General features: G+C 46.9%; 1 protein-coding gene and 1 pseudogene across 1 annotated transcript; both read right to left on the bottom strand.

Moving 5' to 3' along the window:
* Positions 1 to 357: 357 nt before the first annotated feature.
* On the bottom strand, positions 358 to 19,429 carry Siglecl1 (SIGLEC family like 1). The gene is made up of 6 exons (XM_052714245.1): positions 19,181 to 19,429; positions 8,480 to 8,558; positions 7,690 to 7,971; positions 7,049 to 7,154; positions 5,809 to 5,959; positions 358 to 2,634 (listed from the first exon to the last, which is right to left on the bottom strand). Exons 2-6 carry the CDS (start codon positions 8,496 to 8,498, stop codon positions 2,614 to 2,616), a joined length of 579 nt encoding a protein of 192 aa, XP_052570205.1. The 5' UTR covers positions 8,499 to 8,558; positions 19,181 to 19,429; the 3' UTR covers positions 358 to 2,613.
* The window catches only part of LOC128095369 (uncharacterized), a 56,719-nt pseudogene continuing 52,426 nt past the window's right edge, over positions 15,250 to 19,542 (bottom strand).

Below are 19,542 nucleotides of genomic sequence, written 5' to 3'. Positions count from 1 at the left end.
AGCGATACAGAGCAGAACCTCCTCCAGTCAAAAGTTTGTTGTTTTCTTGAGCAGGTGGTTCTAGACTCTGCAAAAGCTGGACTGCACACACACACACACACACACACACACACACACACACACACACACACACACTCTTAAAAAATCTAAAGTCACCAGAGTACTTGGGGCTCTAAAAATTCTGGCCCTTCTGAAATAAATTACCACCCTCTCACTTTCGGCCTGCTTTGCACTGTTGAGCTTATGGCGTCTCTCCAATCTGAGCCCACAGCCTTCCGCTTCCTCTGGATGACTCATAATATGTTAGGTCTCAATACTGAAGGGACCAGTATTGGCACAAGACATCCCAAGACCGAGTTCTCAGCACAAAGGAGATTTATTTGCCCAAGAGAGACAAGAGGCAGGGAATGAGAGACAAAGACGGGAGATTGAGGATGAGGGAGAAGGGAGGGAACAAGGGCGAGAGGGGAGGGTATTAGTCCTGAGGGACCAAGGACTGCCTCTGGATAGAGAGGAGACAAATGGCAGTTTATAAAGGTAAAAGGGGAACCCGTGTGTTAGGATGAAGTGTTTAATGTTAATTAGATGAACCAAAGGAGGCTTTTGATTGGTGCACTTCAATACCTTGGTAGTCAGGAGGAGAAAGTGGTCAAGCTAGAGAATAGTCCTTGGTGGTCAGCTTAGGAAAGCAATCTAATGGGTTTTGGCAAGGCAGAGGGAATAGGGAAAAGGGCAAAAGCTACCAGAGCCATGTTTGCCGTTCTCAGAGTGGCTGGAGTCCCTTCAGACACCACTGCTCTTTCTCTTGAAGTGCCTTCCCTGACTCTGACTCAGCTCAACTCCCTCTTGTGCTTGTGTATAGTATTCTGTCCACTTTTTTCTTACCACTTACCCACATTTTACAAATCAGTTTGTGTGTCCATTGTATGAGTGTATTGTATATATACACTGGTTGGTGCATATCATGGGAGCATGTCTTGTTGATACAGAAGGGACCAGCCAACTGTGGGTGGCACTATGCCTAGGCAGGAGATCCTGGGATGTATAAGAAAGCTAGCTCAGCATTAGGCCGTGAGGGAGCCAGCAAGCAGCATCCTCCACAGTTTCTACTTTAGGTTCCTGCCTTGACTCAGTGATGGACTGTCACTTGGAAGTGTCAGCCTAATAAATCCTTCCCTCTCTAGGTTCCTCTTAGAGTGTTTTGTCCCGGCAACAGGAGGAAACAACTCAACTCTCCATAATACCACTGCACACGAGTCATCCGTGTTCCTGTCAGCACCTCTAACAATTCATTGATTTGGCCGGGTTGGACATATCGGAATCTTTTCTTTGGTCTTCTTTGGGAATGAACACACATTTCTTTTACCTCCTAACAACGTCATGAAATACCAGGAGACCCTGCAGTATTCACCTAAGCAGGCTCGCTGCCTCTGCCTCACCTCTGCCCCCTCCAAAGACACCACACACACCCTTTCTCTCACTCAGAGAACAACCTTCCTCTATAGGCCTGTTCACTCCGCTCCTTGGCCTCAAACCTCGTACTGGCTCATGATTCATTCACTCATTTGTTCACTTTCTCACAAAGAGTTCTGCATGCATCTTAGACCTTAGGCACCGTCCCTGGTACTGGTGACACAGGGAGAAGACAGGCAAGCTCCTATCCCAGGGGGATGGACATTCTGAGGGTCAGGATGTGACCCTATGACATACATAACCTTCCAACGTTTTATCTTCGAATTCAAATTCATCACGGCATATTTTCTCCACCTGTGTCTCTGGGTACTACTTTTTTTCTTTCCTTTTTTTGTTTTTGTTTTTGTTTTTTGGGTTTGTTATTTTATTTTGTTTTTGTTTTTGTTGTTTTGTTTTGGGGGGTTGGTGTTTTTTTGTTTGTTTGTTTGTTTTTTGTTTTAGACAGAGTTCCTCTGTGTAGCCTTGGCTGTCCTGGAACTAGCTTTGTAGACCAAGCTGGCCTTGAACTCACAGAGATCCACCTGCCTCTGCCTCCCAAATGCTGGGATTAAAGGCGTGAGCCACCACTGCCCGCTCTGGGTACCACTTTTCACAACCCAGGCTCCATTCAAGTACACATTGTATGAGTCTACTGAAGTTTGAGGCAGAGAGATAAGAATGGGAGATCTTGTCCAAAGGTTTCATCTACTAACTAAGCACTTACGTTGGGATTAGATTAAAATATAATGGTGTGTGTGTGTGTGTGTGTGTGTGTGTGTGTGTGTGTGTGTGTGTGTGTGTCTGTTTGTCTATGGAACTGGTCATGAAGAAAGGGATCAAAATTCCTGTTTCACAGTGCCATGTGCATTCATTTTTCTCTCCTGTGACTGTCTCAAATATGTACCTTTTGGCTCACCCAAACCTATATGATTTGTTAATCACACAGGTGACCTTTAAAAGTCCTGAGACCAGGCCCAGTAGTAGTCCCCACACCTTGGAGTATGTGGGATGTGTAGAGGCTGAGAGGGCGTTGTGAACACAGATTCTCAGGACCTCAAGTTTATTATGGAGTTGGGGCTTGTGGAGTCTCCACGGGTTTTTGTAATTCTGGGCACAGTGGGAACTTTGGATGGGATGCTGTCTCCATAGCCTTCGTTGGCTTCAGGCTCTGTCTTCCTTTTCCTGGAAGGTGAGAAGGTGGGACAAAGAGAGATGATGGAGCAGATTTACAGAAGTCGCCACATCTGAGAAGGAACGCTAAGGCAACATGGCTCAAACGTCGGCTTAGCTCTCCTCACAGTTCCGTGGCTGGAGCCTACAAAACTCTTCTCCCTCTGGCCCCTCCCTGGTACAACTGGAGGCTCCCAGAATACCCCTTAGGTCCCCAAGATGTTGTATATGATGGCCTCAGGCAAGTGTTTCCCCACGCTCTGGACACCCTAACCCCTGGCTCAGTCCTCTTTCTGGGAGGGCACCTTTCCCTACCAGCTTGGTTACTCTCTGAGGGCAGGGGCTAGGTCTGATTCATTCCTGGGACCTCACACCGCCCAGTACAGGCTATGAAGCAGAGAGCAGACATAAACTGGGGACATAAACTTAAGACCCCCCATCACCACCACCACCCCCATTTTCTTCAGCCAGGCTCTACCTCCTAAAGTTTCCATAATCTTCCACAGCAGCACCACCAGCTGAGAGACAAGTGTTCAATTTACTCGAGCTTACGGGGGTTGGGGGTGGGGTGGGGTGAGGTGGTATGACACACTTGGTCCCCAGTTGGTGGCACTGTTTGGAGAGGTCGTGGAGCCTTTGAGAGATGGAGCTGGGTCTTTCTGGAGGAAGTATGTCACTGGGAGTGGGCTCTAAGTGTTTATAGTCTCACCCCACTTACTACTGTCTGTACTCAGCTTCCGATTTGCATTTGAACATGTGAGTTGTCAGCTTCCTGCTCCTGATGTCATGCCTGCCACCACCACCACATTGGACTCTTAACCCTCTGGAACCATAAGCTCAAATGAACTCTTCCTTGGTCTTGGTGTTCTATCACAGCAACAGAAAAGTAACTAACAGCAGCAGGATGCCTATGTCCTGGAGACTCACAGATGGTAAATAAGAATGAGACTTAGCAGTCTCCAGCACTGTTCCAGCCAAGATATCCTGGGGTTGTAGGGCTCGGGGTGAAGGAAGGAGCAACCTGGTGTTATAGTTTGGATGTGAAATCAGACACAGGCTCCTGTGTTGAACACTGGCTCTCCAGCTGGTGGTGCTGTTTCGGGAGGTTTGGAACCTTGGGGGCTGGATGAATGGCTGGCACAGGTTCCTCAGTGAGGGTGGACCTTTCTGAGTTATAGCCTGGCCTTGCTTCCTGCCTGAGCTCTCTGCCTCTTCTTTTTCTTGGTGCTGTTTTTAAGATGTGTTTTTATTTATGTGTCTGTGTGAGTATGTGAGCATGTGTGCAGATGCCCACAGAGGCCAGAAGAGGGCATGAGACCCTCTAAAGCTGGAGTTATAGTCAGTTGTGAGCTGTCTGATGTGGGTGCTTGGAACAGAACTCAGGGCTTCTGGAAAGAGCAGGAAGAGCTCTTAACCACTAAGCCATCTCTCCAGCTAGAAAGGGTTTATTCTGGCTCACCGTACAAGGTGCAGTCCATCAAAACGGGGAGCTCCAGACAGCAGGAACTTGAAGCACCTCATCACATCATATCCATATCGGGAAACACAGCAATGAACTTGAGCATGCCAGCTGGTGTTCAGCTCAATTTCTTCACTTACACAGTTCATGATCCCTGCCAGGGAATGGTGCCACCCACAGTGGGCGGGTCTTCCCACCTCAATCAGTGCAATAAAGACAGGCCCCACGGGCACGTCCAGAGGCCCATCTCCTGGGTGATTCTAGATCCTGTCCAGCTGACAGCTAACACTGACCATCAGAGACTGTATCCCTTGAACCATGAGCCAAAACAAATCCTTGAAGTTGCTTCTGTCAGATATTTGGTCACAGAGCAGAGCCTCAAGTACTCCCTAATCTCCAAGCACTTGGCACTGACTGGGGCCTTAGGCTGTAAGTGGCTTTGCCTGTTGCACACCAGAGGCCAAACCTGTGGTTTCCACTCTGATGCTACCACTGCTGCTAGAGGGGCATCAACCCACTTCCCAGTGGGGATTCAGTGTGTGTGTGTGTGTGTGTGTGTGTGTGTGTGTGTGTGTGTGTGTGTGTTTGTGGTATACATATGGCAAGTATGTATCTGTGTCTGTGTATGGAGTGTGTGTCTATGTGTGGTATATGTGTGTGTGTTGTGTGTATACGGTATGTATGTGTGTATGGAGTGTGTGTATGTGTACATGTATGTGTTGTGTGCATATGGTATGTATGTGTGGGTGGGTTTGTATGTGTGGGTATGTGTGTATGTATGGTGTGTCGTAGAATATTACTTTATGTAAAGATGTATTATATTTGTTTCTCCTGCCTTTGTTTAATTATGTAAAGAGATGCTGCATTTGTTTTACCTTACCTGCACAAGGCACCTGATTGGTCTAATAAAAAACTGAACAACCAATAGCTAGGCAGGAAAGGGATAGGTGGGGCTGGAGGGCAGAGAGAACAAGTAGGAGGAGGAATCTAGGAAGAGAGAAGAACAAGAGAGAGAAAGGGAGAAAGATGGGGAGATGCCTGGGGCCAGCCAGCTAAACGGAGTCGGACATACAGAATGAAAGAAAAGTAAAAAGCCCCGAGGCAAAATACAGATGAAGAGAAACAGGTAAAATCAGTTATAAGAGCTAGTGGGACAAGCATAACATAAGCCTGAGCATTCATAACTAATTAATATGCCTTGTGTCATGATTTGGGTGCTGGTTGGTGGCCCAAAAGAAAGCCTGCTACAGTGGTGTATATGGTATGTGTGTATATGGTGTGTGTGCACACACATGTATGTGATGGGTATGGTGTGTCTGTGTGTGTGTATATGTGTGTGTGGTACATGTGTATGTGTGTGTGTATATGTGGTGTGCATGTGTATACATGTGTAAGTATGATGTGTGCATAGAGTATATATGTGTGGTATGTCTAGTGAGTCTGTGTATATGTGTGCATGTTATATGTGTACATGCATATGATGTATATGGAGTGTGAGTGTGTGTGTGTGTGTGTGTGTGTGTGTGTGTGTGTGTGTTGATAGTTCTAATTATTTTTTAAACTATGTGTCTTAGTTTCTTCAGTACCCATGAAACAACCTTCAAGCTAATTGTGCATTATACAGGCTACAGGCTGGACATTATCTCTCCAAAGCAGCACACAAGCTTCCCCCTCCTTTTAACACTGTCCTGCTAGCTGAATTCCATTCTGGCGCAAGGGGCACTCACTGAGAGCTGTGTCCCAGAAGGTGACTCAGTTCTGAATTCCCTGGGCTCCATGGGCTTCATGCTGGATTCTTGGTCTATTCCAGCCTCAGAGCCCTGATGGGCTCTCATCTGTGCACACTTCTCTGCCTGCTTGGTCCTGAGAAGTTTCACTCTACGGAAATGTGCTTCTGATTAGTTCTGATTTCCTGCCTCTGCGTCACCAGATGGACTCTGGTTTTGTTCGACATTCAAGTCTGGAGTCTCAACAGTACTGCCTGCTGGCTGTGCTATCTAGGGAAAGCTACCCAACTTCTCTGCAAGTTGGTTTCACACCTGTGTAATTGGGATTCCCTGTTTAACAGGCCATGGGGTTCAGATGGGTCAGCTGTGAAGGGTCTTTGCACCCCTAGAGATTGTTATTTATTTATTTGTTGTGTGGGGGAGTTGAGGTTTTTTTAAAAGCTTATTTATTTTTATTTCATGTGTATAGATGTTTTGCCTGAATGTATGTTTGTGCACTGCATGCGTGCCCTCAGAAGCCAGAAGACGGTGGCAGATCTTCTGGAACTGGCGTTACAGATGGTTGTGAGCTACCATGTGGACACTAGAAGCTAAACCCAGGTCTTCTGCAAGAGCAGCCAGGACTCTTAACTACTGAGCCATCTCTGCAACGCCTTGTCATTTATTTATTTGTGCTTGCTTATTGAGACAGTTTCATGTAGCCCAGGCCAGCCTTGAACTCACCACATTAAGGATGATGACCTTGAACTTCTAATCTTCCTGTCTCTATCTCCTGAATGCTGGGATTATGGGCATGCACCACCACACTCAGTTTATGCAGTGCTAGGAATTGAACCCAGGGCTCTGTGTATGCTAGGCAAGCAAGCAATGAGCAATATTCCTAACCTGTGTTTGCCTTTGAATCCAGTTTCTCTCCATGCTGTACCACGTCATTCCTCTTCCCCTGATAGACAACCACTCAGTCCCAATTACCATATCTCTCTTTGTTACATAGGATTGGGGGGGATCATGAAAGGGAGGCCCTTATGATGGCATTAGTGGTTTTGTGAGAAGAGATGCTTGCTCTGGATCTCACCGTGTGATATATCATGAAAACCCTTGCTGGATCTAGATGCCAGCACCATACTCTTTCATTTACTCAGCCTCTGAAACCGTGAGCTAAATAAACGTCTGTGTTTCATAAATTAGCTCATCTCAGATGTTTTGTTACAGAGCATAAAATGGGCTAAGACATACTCACATGAAGGGGAGGAGGCAGAGGAAAAGTAGTGTGATTGTCGTGGCTGCGTAGACAACACCCTGGAGCAGCGCTTTCAGGAAGATCTGGGGAGCCAAAGGGCCCCTTCCTGGAAGTAGAAGGCATTTCAGTAAGGCTTTATCTTTATAAGTAAAAAAAAAATTTGTTTGTTTGCATATCTGTGTAAGGTGTTGCATGTGCCACACTGTGCATGTGGAGGTCAGAGGACAAGTTTGCATATCTGTGTAGGGGTGTTGCATGTGCCACACTGTGCTTGTGGAGGTCAGAGGACAAGTTTGCATATCTGTGTGGGGCGTTGCATGTGCCACAGTGTGCATGTGGAGGTCAGAAGACAAGTTGCAGTAGTCTGCTTTCGCCTCCTACCATGTGGCACCTGAGGACTGAACTGAGGTTGTTAGGTTTGGCCGCAAGCACCTTTCCGGGTTGGGCCATCTTGTACACCCTCTAGAAGCCTTTCTTAAGATTCAGATTCCAGACTGTGCTCCCTCTTCTGGCCTCAGTGCCAGTCCCTCTCCGTTCACTGCCCTCGCCCAGTCCAAGCCCCTCCCCGTTCACTGCCCTTGCCCAGTCCAAGCCCCTCCCCGTTCACTGCCCTCATCCAGTCTCCAAGTCCCTGCCCTCACTTGACATCAGCAGGATGCTCAAGCCGTGAGTTCCGTGTTGGTTCTTTCCCTCACAAAGAAGGACTGTGCCCATTTCTGGGTCCTTGAGTAGGCTGAGGGTGCTGTTGTCCCAGGAACCAAGTGTGGTAGAAGTCACCTGGAGCTGGCCATGCCCACTGTTCACGTCCACAGGAGCACCGTCCATCCACCACTGCACAGAGGGTGTGGGGACCCCATGAAAGGAACAACTGCACTGCAATGTCTTCTCCACAGCACAGAAGGAGCTCATCAGTCTGGCTGGTTCTGTGGAGAGGAGGGTCAGGGGTCAGCAAGGTGACCTGACTGTCCTTTGTCTTCTTCCTTACGGACCCACCCTTCTTTCCTTTGTTTGCCACCCTGGGGATGAAATTCAAGGCCTCCTACATGCTAGATAATGCCTTACCATTGAACCACACCCCAGCCCCTCCCTGGGGGATTCTAGGCAGGGGCTCTACCACTGAGCCACACCCCCAGTCCCTCACTGGGGGATTCTAGGCAGGTGCTCTACCACTGGGCCACACCCCCAACCCTCACTGGGGAATTCTAGGCAGGTGCTTTACTGATGAGCCACATCCCCAACCCCTTACTTGGGGATTCTAGCAGGGACTCCACCACTGAACCATAACCCCAGCCCTCACTGGGGATCCCAGATACAGAGATGATGTCTAATTCACAATGATTATTTGTCTTCTACAACCTTCTGTCCTCTTTCTTCATAGTTCCATCTGTAGCTTCCTCAGACAGCTCTAGAAGTGCTTCTTGTCCCACTTACCCAGCTGTAGATGCGGCATTCCCACATGCAACAGCAAGAATCCCAGTACTCTTCACCATGAGGAAGGAGGTGATGGCAACTGAAAGAACATGTGGAGGTGGGTGCGCAGAAACATCTTTGAAAAGCAGGTTGTGGTGGTTTGAAAGAAAATGGTCCCCAAAGGGGGATGTGGCCTTGTGGGAGTAGATGTGGTTTTGTTGAAGGAAGTGTGTCACTGTGGAAGTGGTCTTTGAGGTCTCATATAGGCTCAAGCCATGCTCGGTGTCTCAGACCACTTCCTGTTGCCTGCAAGTCAAGATGTAGGACACTCAGCTGCTTCTCCAGCACCATGTCTGCCTGCACACCACCATGTTTCACCATGAAGATACTGGACTAAACCTCTGAAAATGTAAACCACCCCAATTAAATATTTTCCTTTATAAGAGTTGCTGTGGGGGGCTGGAGAGATGGCTCAGAGGTTAAGAGCACTGCTTGTTCTTCCAAAGGTCCTGAGTTCTATTCCCAGCAACGACATGGTGGCTTACAACCATCTGTAATGAGATCTGGTGCCCTCTTCTGGCCTGCAGGGATATGTGCAGGCAGAACACTGTATCCATAATAAATAAATAAATCTTAAAAAAAAAAAAAAAAGAGTTGCTGTGGTCATGGTGTCTCTTCACAGCACTTGAAATCCTAACTAAGACACAGGTGCCTGCAACCCTCTACTCATCCCAAACACCGATGCCCTAGAGAAGCAAGAATTACATGGAATGAGATGCTCAGGGGTATCTAGGGACAGGTGTGGTCATCCTTAATGTGGCACTCTACCACCGAGCAATATTTCCAACCCAGTGCTGTGTCTGTTTAGGAAAAGGGACTCAATGACCAGGTATGTCAAGTTCTCAAAAGCTAGTGGCAATGCATGGATGGATGGTAGTTTGAATGTAATTGGCTTCCATAAGCTCATAGGGAGTGGCATTATTAGGAGGTGTGGTCTTGTTGGAGAAAGTGTGTTACTGTGGGGGGCAGACTTTGAGGTCTCCTATGCTCAAGCTATGCCTGCCCTGTGTCTCAGGCCACTTCCTGCAGGTCAAGATGTAAGACTCTCCGCTCCTTCTACAGCACCATGTCTGCCTGCGTGCCACCATGTCGCACCATGATGACAATGGACTAAACCTCTAAAAATGCAAGCCGCCCCAATTAAATGTTTTTCCTTTATAAGAGTTGCTGTGGTCATGGTGTCTCTTCACAGCAACAGAAACTCTAACTAAGGTGATGTTATACCATGGAGGGATGGGATCAAGAGGTGCATTTGGGATTCTTCCAATGCAGGCTAGGTGACCAGGGCAGAGACCTCTATTGTTATTGAGAAAGGATGAGTTGAAATGTGAGGGATGGGGGACAGGACTCAGAGGGGTGGGTAGAATCTAGATTTCTGGTGTTCCTTTCATTGTCCAGAAATGAGTCTGAATAAATCAGTCACTAAATTCATAGCCAGATGTGGTGGCTCACAGGCTGAAATAGGAAGCCTACTGTAGCTGGCTGTGTAGACCAGGCTAGTCTCTGGCTCCTGAGTGCTGCATTGCTCCTGCTCCTCACAGAGAGATGCTGCTGCCCAGGCTCCCAGGCATGAGGGCTTCTTACTTTCACACCAAACACGAGCTTCACCTTTGCTCTGTCAACTTTTCTCTTCTCTTTTGCCAACTTAAAACCTCATTCTGGATGTTGGAATGAACCTAATATGGGTCCTGGCCCAAACTTTGCCAGTAAATCACCAAAGTACTCTGGTCAAATATCATCCCTTCTCCAATTTTGTTTTTATGTTCACGTCACATGGGTGGGATTTATTGCTGGAGATGTAGTGATTAATCTAGCTTTATACTTCTGATTTCTTATTGCTCTTCTCTGCCAGCTTTAAGGAGTACAGGTAGGACGCTACTAATGGATCTCTTCATGGTTTTCGCTCCTCTTCATTTTACTTGATGTCTCGGGTCCATGAAATTCTTTTTCTTCAGCACACTTCCATCTATCTGTCTCCCTACCTCCATCTTGTTAGCTAAGTGCTCTCCAACTGTTAGATTTTTGTTTTGTTTTGATTTATGTAGCCAAGGCTGGCCTTTCTATGTAGCTGAGGATGACCTTGAAATTGTGATTCTCCTGCCTCCACCTCCCAAAAGCTAGGATTACAGGTATGTAATTGGGACTAATTTACCAAGAGACTGGTGGGAGCCTAATTCATGGATCCCTGTCAGGTTATGACAGAGATGGATTATGGGATCAACTGATTTGCAAGGGAGCGAATGGCTAACTCACGCAGCCACTACCCTGATAATTAACTCCCATGCTTCTAATTTGCTCTGTTAGTAGAATGGTGATCCACTGGCTACTTTTCAGGCTAACTTGGTGACACGCTGAAGGTGACTGAGGGGAGAGAGGCTGACCAAGTGACTGAGGGGTGACAGGACAAACAGTGAGAGAGACGGGACAAATAAGTGACTTGAAGGGTAACAGGTTGACTAGGTGGGGAGGGGCGGGGGGCGGGGAAGATGAACAGCAGACTGAGAGGTAAAAGCTGACCGACCAGGTGACTGAGGAGTGACAGGCTGACTGAACTGGCCCCTGGAAACTGACCGGTGTACAGGCCCTGTCTGCTGATCCAGAATGGGCCTTGGACAAACGCAGAAGCTCGGGGTACCCTGCAGCTGACGTTGCGAGTGCTTTAACCGCCCTGTGGCTGTCACGTGAGAAGTGGATACGCTGTCTGAGGACTGCTTGACTAAGGGAGGAACTCCATGCCCCCAGAAGCCCAGCATGGAGAATCTCGACGCACAAAAGTCCCATGGACCCTCCCACAGGCCCAGGCGGCCCGTCATATTCTGTCTGCCAGGCTAGAGTGCCACAGATGGGCTGCGTGAAAGTCTCTGCCGCGCATGCGCTGTGTGTGTGTGTGTGTGTGTGTGTGTGTGTGTGTGTGTGTGTGTGTGTGTGCGCGCGTGTGTGCGTGCGTGCGTGCGTGCGTGCCTGCCTGCCTGCCTGTCTGTCTGTCTGTCTGTCAACGACCTGGTGATATATGAACATCTTACCCAGCAGCCAAAGAATGGCTGAGGTCCCACGCTACCAAGTGAGGTTATGAAGCTTTGCATTGCGCACTTGCCTCTGGAACTTGATGCAAAGTCATCATAGCCGATCAGAAGCAGAACATGCATGTCCCACCCATCTTTGTGGTGGCTCCGAGCCAATCAGGAGTTACTGCGAGATGCTGACCATTTGGCCTCCACAAGGCCTGTTTTTGACCACGCTCATCAAATCACGCTTTGGCTTCCAACCCTGCTTACTCCCTTCCCTGTCAGTTAGCCTTGCTTGATTTTCTTCTACTTTACTCATTACAAACTTTCTGACCCATTATTTCACATTTTCAAAACTGCTTCTTAGCTACTCGATTATGTTAAATTTGCATTATCCCACTAAAACTACACACCTTGCAATTCTGGTCATGTTCTGTTGTTTTCACAACTGTCTCCTCGAGGTTGAAATATTGACTGTGCTTCATACTCTTCAATAAATACAGTTTTAATCACGGGCAGGTTAAAGGAGCAGGACATCAGGGTTACAGGGGCTAGGTCTAGGCTTATCTTCCTAAGATGCTGTCAGGTGGACTTTACAGCCTGCTCCATATCAGCCACACATGAGAACAGTCATTTCTAAATTTCCCTCTCTCTCTCTCTCTCTCTCTCTCTCTCTCTCTCTGTGTGTGTGTTATTGGCCCACTGAGATTCTGAATTTGCATCTGCCTGAGGATCAATATAACATTATCTTATATTCTGTTTTAAGTGATTTATCATCATCATTATTTTCTCTCTCTCTCTCTCTTTCTCTCTCTCTCTCTCTCTCTCTCTCTCTCTCTCTCTCTCTCTCTCTCTCTCTCTCTGTGTGTGTGTACATGAGTGAATGTCACCCATGTGCAGGTGCCCATGGGGTCCAGAAGAGGGCATTAGATCCCTGAAAGTGGAGTTGGAGACAGTTGTGAGCTGCCTGTTAGCTGTTGTGTGATAGACTTCCTGAGGAGACACAACACAAGCTTCTACTCACCCCAGGAAGGGAGTCTACAACAGACCAAAGTAACGAGGGCACCAGTGCCCAATCTGACAAATCAACGAGTTCGTTTCATTGCCTCACTAAGAGGTGGATACATAAAAGTGAAAGTGTACCACACATTTTACATCTAAAGGCCTATTTTTAGTGTGTGTGTGTGTGTGTGTGTGTGTGTGTGTGTGCAAGTGCATATAGAAGTCACAGAGGGCATCAGAACCACTGGAGCTGGAGTTGCAAGGCCTTTGCAGCCAATTGATGTGGTGCTAAGAACTGACTCGGATCCTCAACAAAAGCAGCAGGTGCTGTTAACCAGTGAACCATGTGAGATCTTAAGCAGAGACCGCCCACACTTAAAATTTAATGTAAAGAAGCAAATAACTTTTTAAATTATTATAGAACTAGGCATTATTAAGGAGCAGTAAGATGTAAGAAAATAATGTAAAATCCTAATTTTAAACCCTCCCATTTTTCCTATTCCTGTGTAGGCAGCATTCCACAGTGTAAATTTTCTTTTTAAGCAAAATTTAATGGCACTTAAAATTAGACAAAACAGCTAAAAGCACAAATGGAGGGGCTGGAGAGAGAGCTCAGTGGCTGAGAGCACTGGCTGCTCTCCTAGGGGACCCAGACTTGATTCTCAGAACCCACGTGGCAGTTCACAACTGTCTGTAACTCCAGTCCCAGGAGACCCAAGCCCCTCTTCAGACCTCTGTGAGCACTGCATGCCTGTGCATGGACATAGATGCAGGCACTCACACACATAAAAATCAAAATAAATAAATCTCTAGACACACTAATAGAAAGTAAGCAGCACAATGAAGAAAACCCGGTAGGGGAGCTGGGCATGTCGATTCAAGCTTGTAATACCAGCATGTGGGTGACCGAGGCAGGAGGATTGTCATGAGTTCCAGATTGGCCTGGGCTCCAGAATGAGACTCTGTCTCTGGAAAAACAATAACAACAAAATCCAAAAAATTCTAAAACAAGGCTGTTTGAAACCTGGGGCCTATGCAGGATTGTTTGGCTCGGCCTGGGAGGAGGGGACTAGACCTACCTGGACTGAGTCTACCAGGTTGACCTCAGTCTGTGGGGAAGGCTTTGCCCTGGAGGAGATGGGAATGGGGGGGGGGGTTGGGGGGAAGGTGAGGGGGACGGGAGGGGGGAGAACAAGGGAATCCGTGGCTGATATGTAGAACTGAATTGTATTGCAAAATAAATTAATAAAAAAAAAAAACCTAAAAAAAAAAAAAAAAAAAATTCTAAAACAAGAAACCAAAAAAACATATAAAAGCAGGTGAGGGAAACCATTGGCATCTATGAGTAGAAGTCAGGTCTCTTCTTAACATCCCATAGGACACACACACACACACACACACACACACACACACACACACACACACGAGCCATCCAGCTTCAGATGACCAAATATGACAAGCACTGAGATCAATGAACCCTTCCCCAGCCTGTAGGGGAAGTGTAGAGCTAAAATTGGAGCAGCTTGTCAGAGGAATTGGCACTTGATCTGCTTAGAGCTGACTTTTGTGCAGAGGTGAGGAGAAGTCTCCTTTCACTCTTCTGTGAGTAGATACAAGTGCTTTGTTGAAGAGGCTTACTTTCTCCAATGTGTATTTTTTTTTTTACTTCCCTGTCAAAAATCGATAGTTTGGGGCTGGAGAGACAGCTCAGCAGTTAGAAGCACTGGCTGCTCTGGCAGAGGACCTGGATTCAAGTCTAATCACCTACGTGATGACTTACAGTCATCTCCAACTCCAGTGCCGGGGGTAGGAAGCTGCCTTCCAGCCCAGGCAAGCAGGCTCACCTCCTGTGCACAAACACACACGCAGGCAAAAAGACCAATACACATAAAATAAACATTTAAATTTTAAAAAATATTGGTAGCTGAGTTATGTGGGTTTCTATCTGTACCCTTTATCCTATTCTATTGGTCTGGTATTGGTTTTGTGTCAAACCATGCTGGCTTTAATAGTTCTCAAGCTCATAGGAACTCAGGAACTTTAGACCGACAACTGTGGAACCTGCATGGGACCGGACTAGACCCTCTCTGTACACGGGAGACAGTTGTGTAGCTGGATCTTTTGAGGGGCCCCTGGCAGTGGGATCAGGATCTATCCATGGTGCACGAGCTGGCTTTCTGGAACCCATTACCTATGGTGGGACACCTTGCTCAGTCTTAATGCAGTGGGGAAGGGCTTGGTCCTGCCTCAACTGAATGTACCAGGCTTTGCTGACTCCCCATAGGAGCCCTTACCCTTTGCGGGGAGGGGATGGAGAGTGGGTCAGGGGGGAGGCTGGGGGGAGGGATGAGAGGGGGCTCTGTGGTTGGTATGTAAAATGAATAAAAAAATTTCTTAAATAAAAAAGGAAAAAATAGTAAGGTTCTGTAATATGACTTGAAAGAAGGTATTACCATGTCTCCAGCAGGATTCTTCCTCAGGAGTGCTTCGACTAGGTGGGGAATTTTGTTATCTGTATGCATTTTTGGATTAAAAAAAATGATGAAGAATGGAGTTTCCATTTTGATTGGGCTACATTGAGTCTGTAGATTGCTTTTGGTAGGATGTCATCCCCACTGCCTTTTGGTGTCTTCCTCTACCTCTTCTGTGTTTTAAAGTTTTCATATACACATCTTTTACTTCCTTAGTTAGGTTTATTCCAAGTACTTTTTAGGCTGTTGTGAATGGCGTTGCTCCCCTGATTTCTTTTTCAGTGCGTCTGTCATTGGTCTATGGAAAGGCTATTGATTCTCTAGAAAGCCAGTATACAGGAGGCTGCAAAGGGTATTCAGTGAGCAAACTGAAGAGCTGAGTTTGGATTTCAATCACGTCCATAAAGTTACTTGCAACAGTATCTCTCATGAAAATATTGAAGGTCATAAAGAGGTGACCCCAGGGGCTCATTGGCCAGTCAGTCTAGCCTAAACATCAGACTCCAGATTCAGGGAGAGACCCTGTGTTCTTATTGCTGTGAAAAGACATCATAACCAGAGCAACTCTTATAAAGGAAACCATTTAATTGGGGCTGGTTTATAGTTCAGAGGTTTAGTCCATTATCATGGCAGGAAGCATGGTGGTGGGAAGCATGATGACATGCAGGCAGACATGGTACTGGAGAAGGAGCTTAGAGTTCTACATCAGGATCCTCAGGCAGCAGAAAGAGAGAATGATACTGGGCCTGGCCTGAGCATTTGAAACCCCAAAGCTCACCCCCAGTGACATACTTCCTTCAACAAGGCCACATCTCCTAATAGTGTCACTCTCTATGGACCTATGGGGGTCATTTTCATTCAAACCACCACATTCCACTCCTTTGCCCCACAGGCTTGTACCCATATCATAATTAAAAATGCATTTAGTTCAACTTCAAAACATAGTCTATCAGTATCAGCACTCTGTAAAAGTACAAAGTTCAAAGTGTCTTCTGAGACTCATGCAATCTTTTAACTGTAACTCCCTACAAAATCAAAATTAAAAAAGCAGATCGCATACTTCCAACACACAATGGCACAAGATATACATTACTGTTCCCAAGAGGAGGGAAGGGAGCATATTGAGGAAATACTGGACTGAAATGAATCTAAAAACCAGCTCGGCAAAATCCAAACTCTGCATCTTTATGTCTGATGTTTTGAGCTCTTTGCAGCTCTTCAGATCTCCAACTCCTTTCAGCTTTGTGTTGACTGAACACACTTCTTTCCTTTGGGCTAGTCCCACTCCCTGTTAGCAGCTTTCCTTGACAGATATCCCACAACTCTGACATCTCCAACATCTTGGAATCTCCAAGGCAATCCAGGCTTCATCTCCATAGCTTCGCAAAATGGCCTCTGTAGGCCTCCATGCAGGGACAACCCTGACACATGCCTAGCCTCAGCAGCTTTCTTTAGTCATGGAGGAAGCTTTCATAAGCCCTATCTTGTATCCTTGACTCTAAAGCGGGAGCCATGCGGCTGAAGTTGCCAGATTCTACTGCTTTCTGGGGCTGGAATGTGGTCCCTTTGTTTAATTACATCTTCGCCAGCTTTCTGTTTTCCATGGTTCCCTTCACTGCCTAAGCTAGGCTGTCCTGGAACTCCATCTGTAGACCAGGCTGGCCTTGAACTCTGAAATCTGTCTGCCTATGCCTTTGGAGTGCTGGGATTAAAGGCATGTACTACCACACTGGGCCCTAAACTTTTCTTTAATTCCTTTTCACAAGTTGGAAGCTTTGCTGTGTGAGATCTTACCCTGAGATCACCACTTCCTTTATTCCATTTAGCATCAGACTTTTATCTGTTTATCTCCTTGAACACAGGATTTAGTTCCTTTATACTCCCTAGTGCCCCTTTTCTCCTTAAACTGTCCTTTTTGTGTTTTCCCTTGCTCAGCTTGCTCCTTTTCACTATAGATCTGCATAAGACTGGCCACTAATAACCAAGCAACACGATCAATACCAGCTGTCTGGAAGTCTCCTCTGCCAATGCCATTAATCTATAATTCTTCAGTTTAGCCTCAGGCAAGTTTTTTTGGACAAGGGCAGAAAAGAGCCACATTCTTCATCAAAATATCACAAGAATGGTCTCTAGGCCACATACTAATAATATTCTCATCTGAAATCTCTCGAACCGGGCATCTAAGTTCAAATCACCCTCAGCACCACTGTCTTCCATGCCCCTATGATGATTGCCCATTAAGCCTCACTTAAAATGTCCAATAGCTTTTCTAGTCCAAAGTATTACATATTCTTCCAAACAAAAGCATGGTTAGGCCTATCACAGCAATACTCTAGTCCCTGGTACCAATTTATGTCTTAGTTAGGGCTTCTGTTGCTGTGAAGAGACGTCATGACCACAGCAACTCTTATAAAGGAACACATTTAATTGGGGCTGGCTTATAGTTCAGGGGCTCAGTCCATTATCATCATGGCTGGAAGCACGGTGGCAGGCAGGCAGACATGGTGCTGGAGAGAGAGCTGAGAGTCCTACACCTACAGGCATCAGAAAGAGAAAGTGACACTGGACCTGGCTTGAGCATTTGAAACCCAAGACCCACCCCCAGGGACACACTTCCTCCAACAAGGCCACAACTCCTAATAGTGCCACTCCCTGTGGGTGTATGAGGACCATTTTCCTTCAAACCACCACACCCTGTGTCAAATAATGATGATGATGATGATGATGATGGTATTGTGGAGAGCAATAGAGGAAGACACTGAACTTTGACCTATGGCCTTCATACAAGTACTCATGGTCAAGACCATTGGCACACACACGTGTATATTCATCCACATGAGAGATGTGGGGAGGGAGAAGTAGAAAGAGAGGTGAGCCAGGAGGAGAAAAGGGTCAGACCATTTTTCCGAATAGGAAAACCAAAAAATGGAGGAGATACCCTCTAGTGATGTCATACTGAAGAAAATGAAGGAGCACAGGTCTCTTATTGCAAAATCAGACAATTTCAATGAAGTGTGAGACTCACACACAACAGTTTAGCCCATAGTCTATTGGAATGAGAGGGATCCAGAAATGATCTTTGGGGAGCCATAGAGGACACAGGTGCTTCACATGAGAGCAGTGCTCCTGACAGTTTCTTGGTAGGTTTGGATCTCTGAGTACTCCTGAGGTCTCACCCCCATGAAACCTAGGGAGTCATAGTTCAAATACTGCTATGTTCCTAAGGTGAGTCCCCCGTGAGGGTCTTGGATTCTCAGGGTGACTGTGCATCTTGGAGTCCTGCTGATGAGTCTTCTCGGAGAGGGAAGAAAAGGGTCACAGTAGGGCACAGGGAGGGGACTCACTGAGATAGAATGTGTCTGTGCAGAACATTCATTATAATTAGTCACCTGCTCATTCTCCTTCCACGAGGGGTTCTGAAGCTATCACTTGGTCATTCACTGGTATGGGTGAGGTCCTTCACAAGCTCACCCATCTAGTGCTCTCCACTCACCCTAGATGTTCCTGAGTTGCCAGGAGTACTGGGTCCACAGGAGGTCAACAATGCAGAAATGAGATGTTAGAGACATGAAGACGGATTGTGAGAACAAAATGTGATAGCTAATGTGGCTGCCATGTAGGTGAACCAGAGAAAGACTAAAGAACAGCAGTTTCCACAAAGCCCACCTTTTATTTGTGGGTCTCTGTGTGGTAGAGACACCATGGCAATGCTGTTAGCACAAGTCATGAGGTGTCTATCACAGACAGGTGCATGAAGCATCCTGGAGACAGTGTCAGATGCTGTTGGAGATTGGCAGTGATTATAGAATATGACCATTTCCTGCTTCTGGCTTACTACAACATTTCTGATCCCTGTGATGTTTACCAGGAGAGGAAAATAAAGCACACTTCCACAGAAATCAAGGAGGGAAGAAGGAGGACTAGGGTCAGTGTGGAGAAACAGGTAAGGGTGGGCTGAAGCATGGAGAGAGAGAGACTGGGTGATGTTTCATGGAGTAGGGAATGGAAAGAGCAAGAGAGACTCACACTATACTCTGGACAGAGATGGGACCTCTGATCCAGAAGCATTGTGGGACCCAGCAGGAAGGTGGGCTCAGGGTGGATATGGGTGGCTGAGCCAGGGGACAGCTACCACATGGAGGACATGAAGGAGATGTGACATGCAATGACCCCATGTGACTAACCTTGATGGGATCTTCATAGTCCACGTGCAGTGACAGCCTTGCTGACTTCTTTCTGCAGAACATCACACTAAGTAAGGAAACCAAGGCTTTCAGCGTGGGCACTTGAGGGGCTGTGTGAAACAGCTCCCCGCAATGTGCTCTGGCCAGAGACTGGAGAGGGATAGAGAGACATGCCCAGCCGCCACCACCTCACTGTTGAAATGAGTCGTCACCACATACACCAAAGCTGAGCACAGACATCTAGCCCATGTGCAGTCCCCTACCCACAAACCCCTGCTTCACTTGCTCTGTGCAGATCCCTTCACCCCCCCTCCATTCCTGCCCTCCCCAGGCCTTTTCTTTATCTCAGGGGCAGCACTCAC

This window comes from Peromyscus californicus, unplaced genomic scaffold (genome assembly GCF_007827085.1).
Source record: "Peromyscus californicus insignis strain IS unplaced genomic scaffold, ASM782708v3 Scaffold_4__1_contigs__length_199733344, whole genome shotgun sequence".
In the NCBI taxonomy this organism is placed as follows: domain Eukaryota; kingdom Metazoa; phylum Chordata; class Mammalia; order Rodentia; family Cricetidae; genus Peromyscus; species Peromyscus californicus.
The sequence above is the reverse complement of the archived record's forward strand: the minus strand, read 5'-3'. Positions and strand labels throughout refer to the sequence as shown.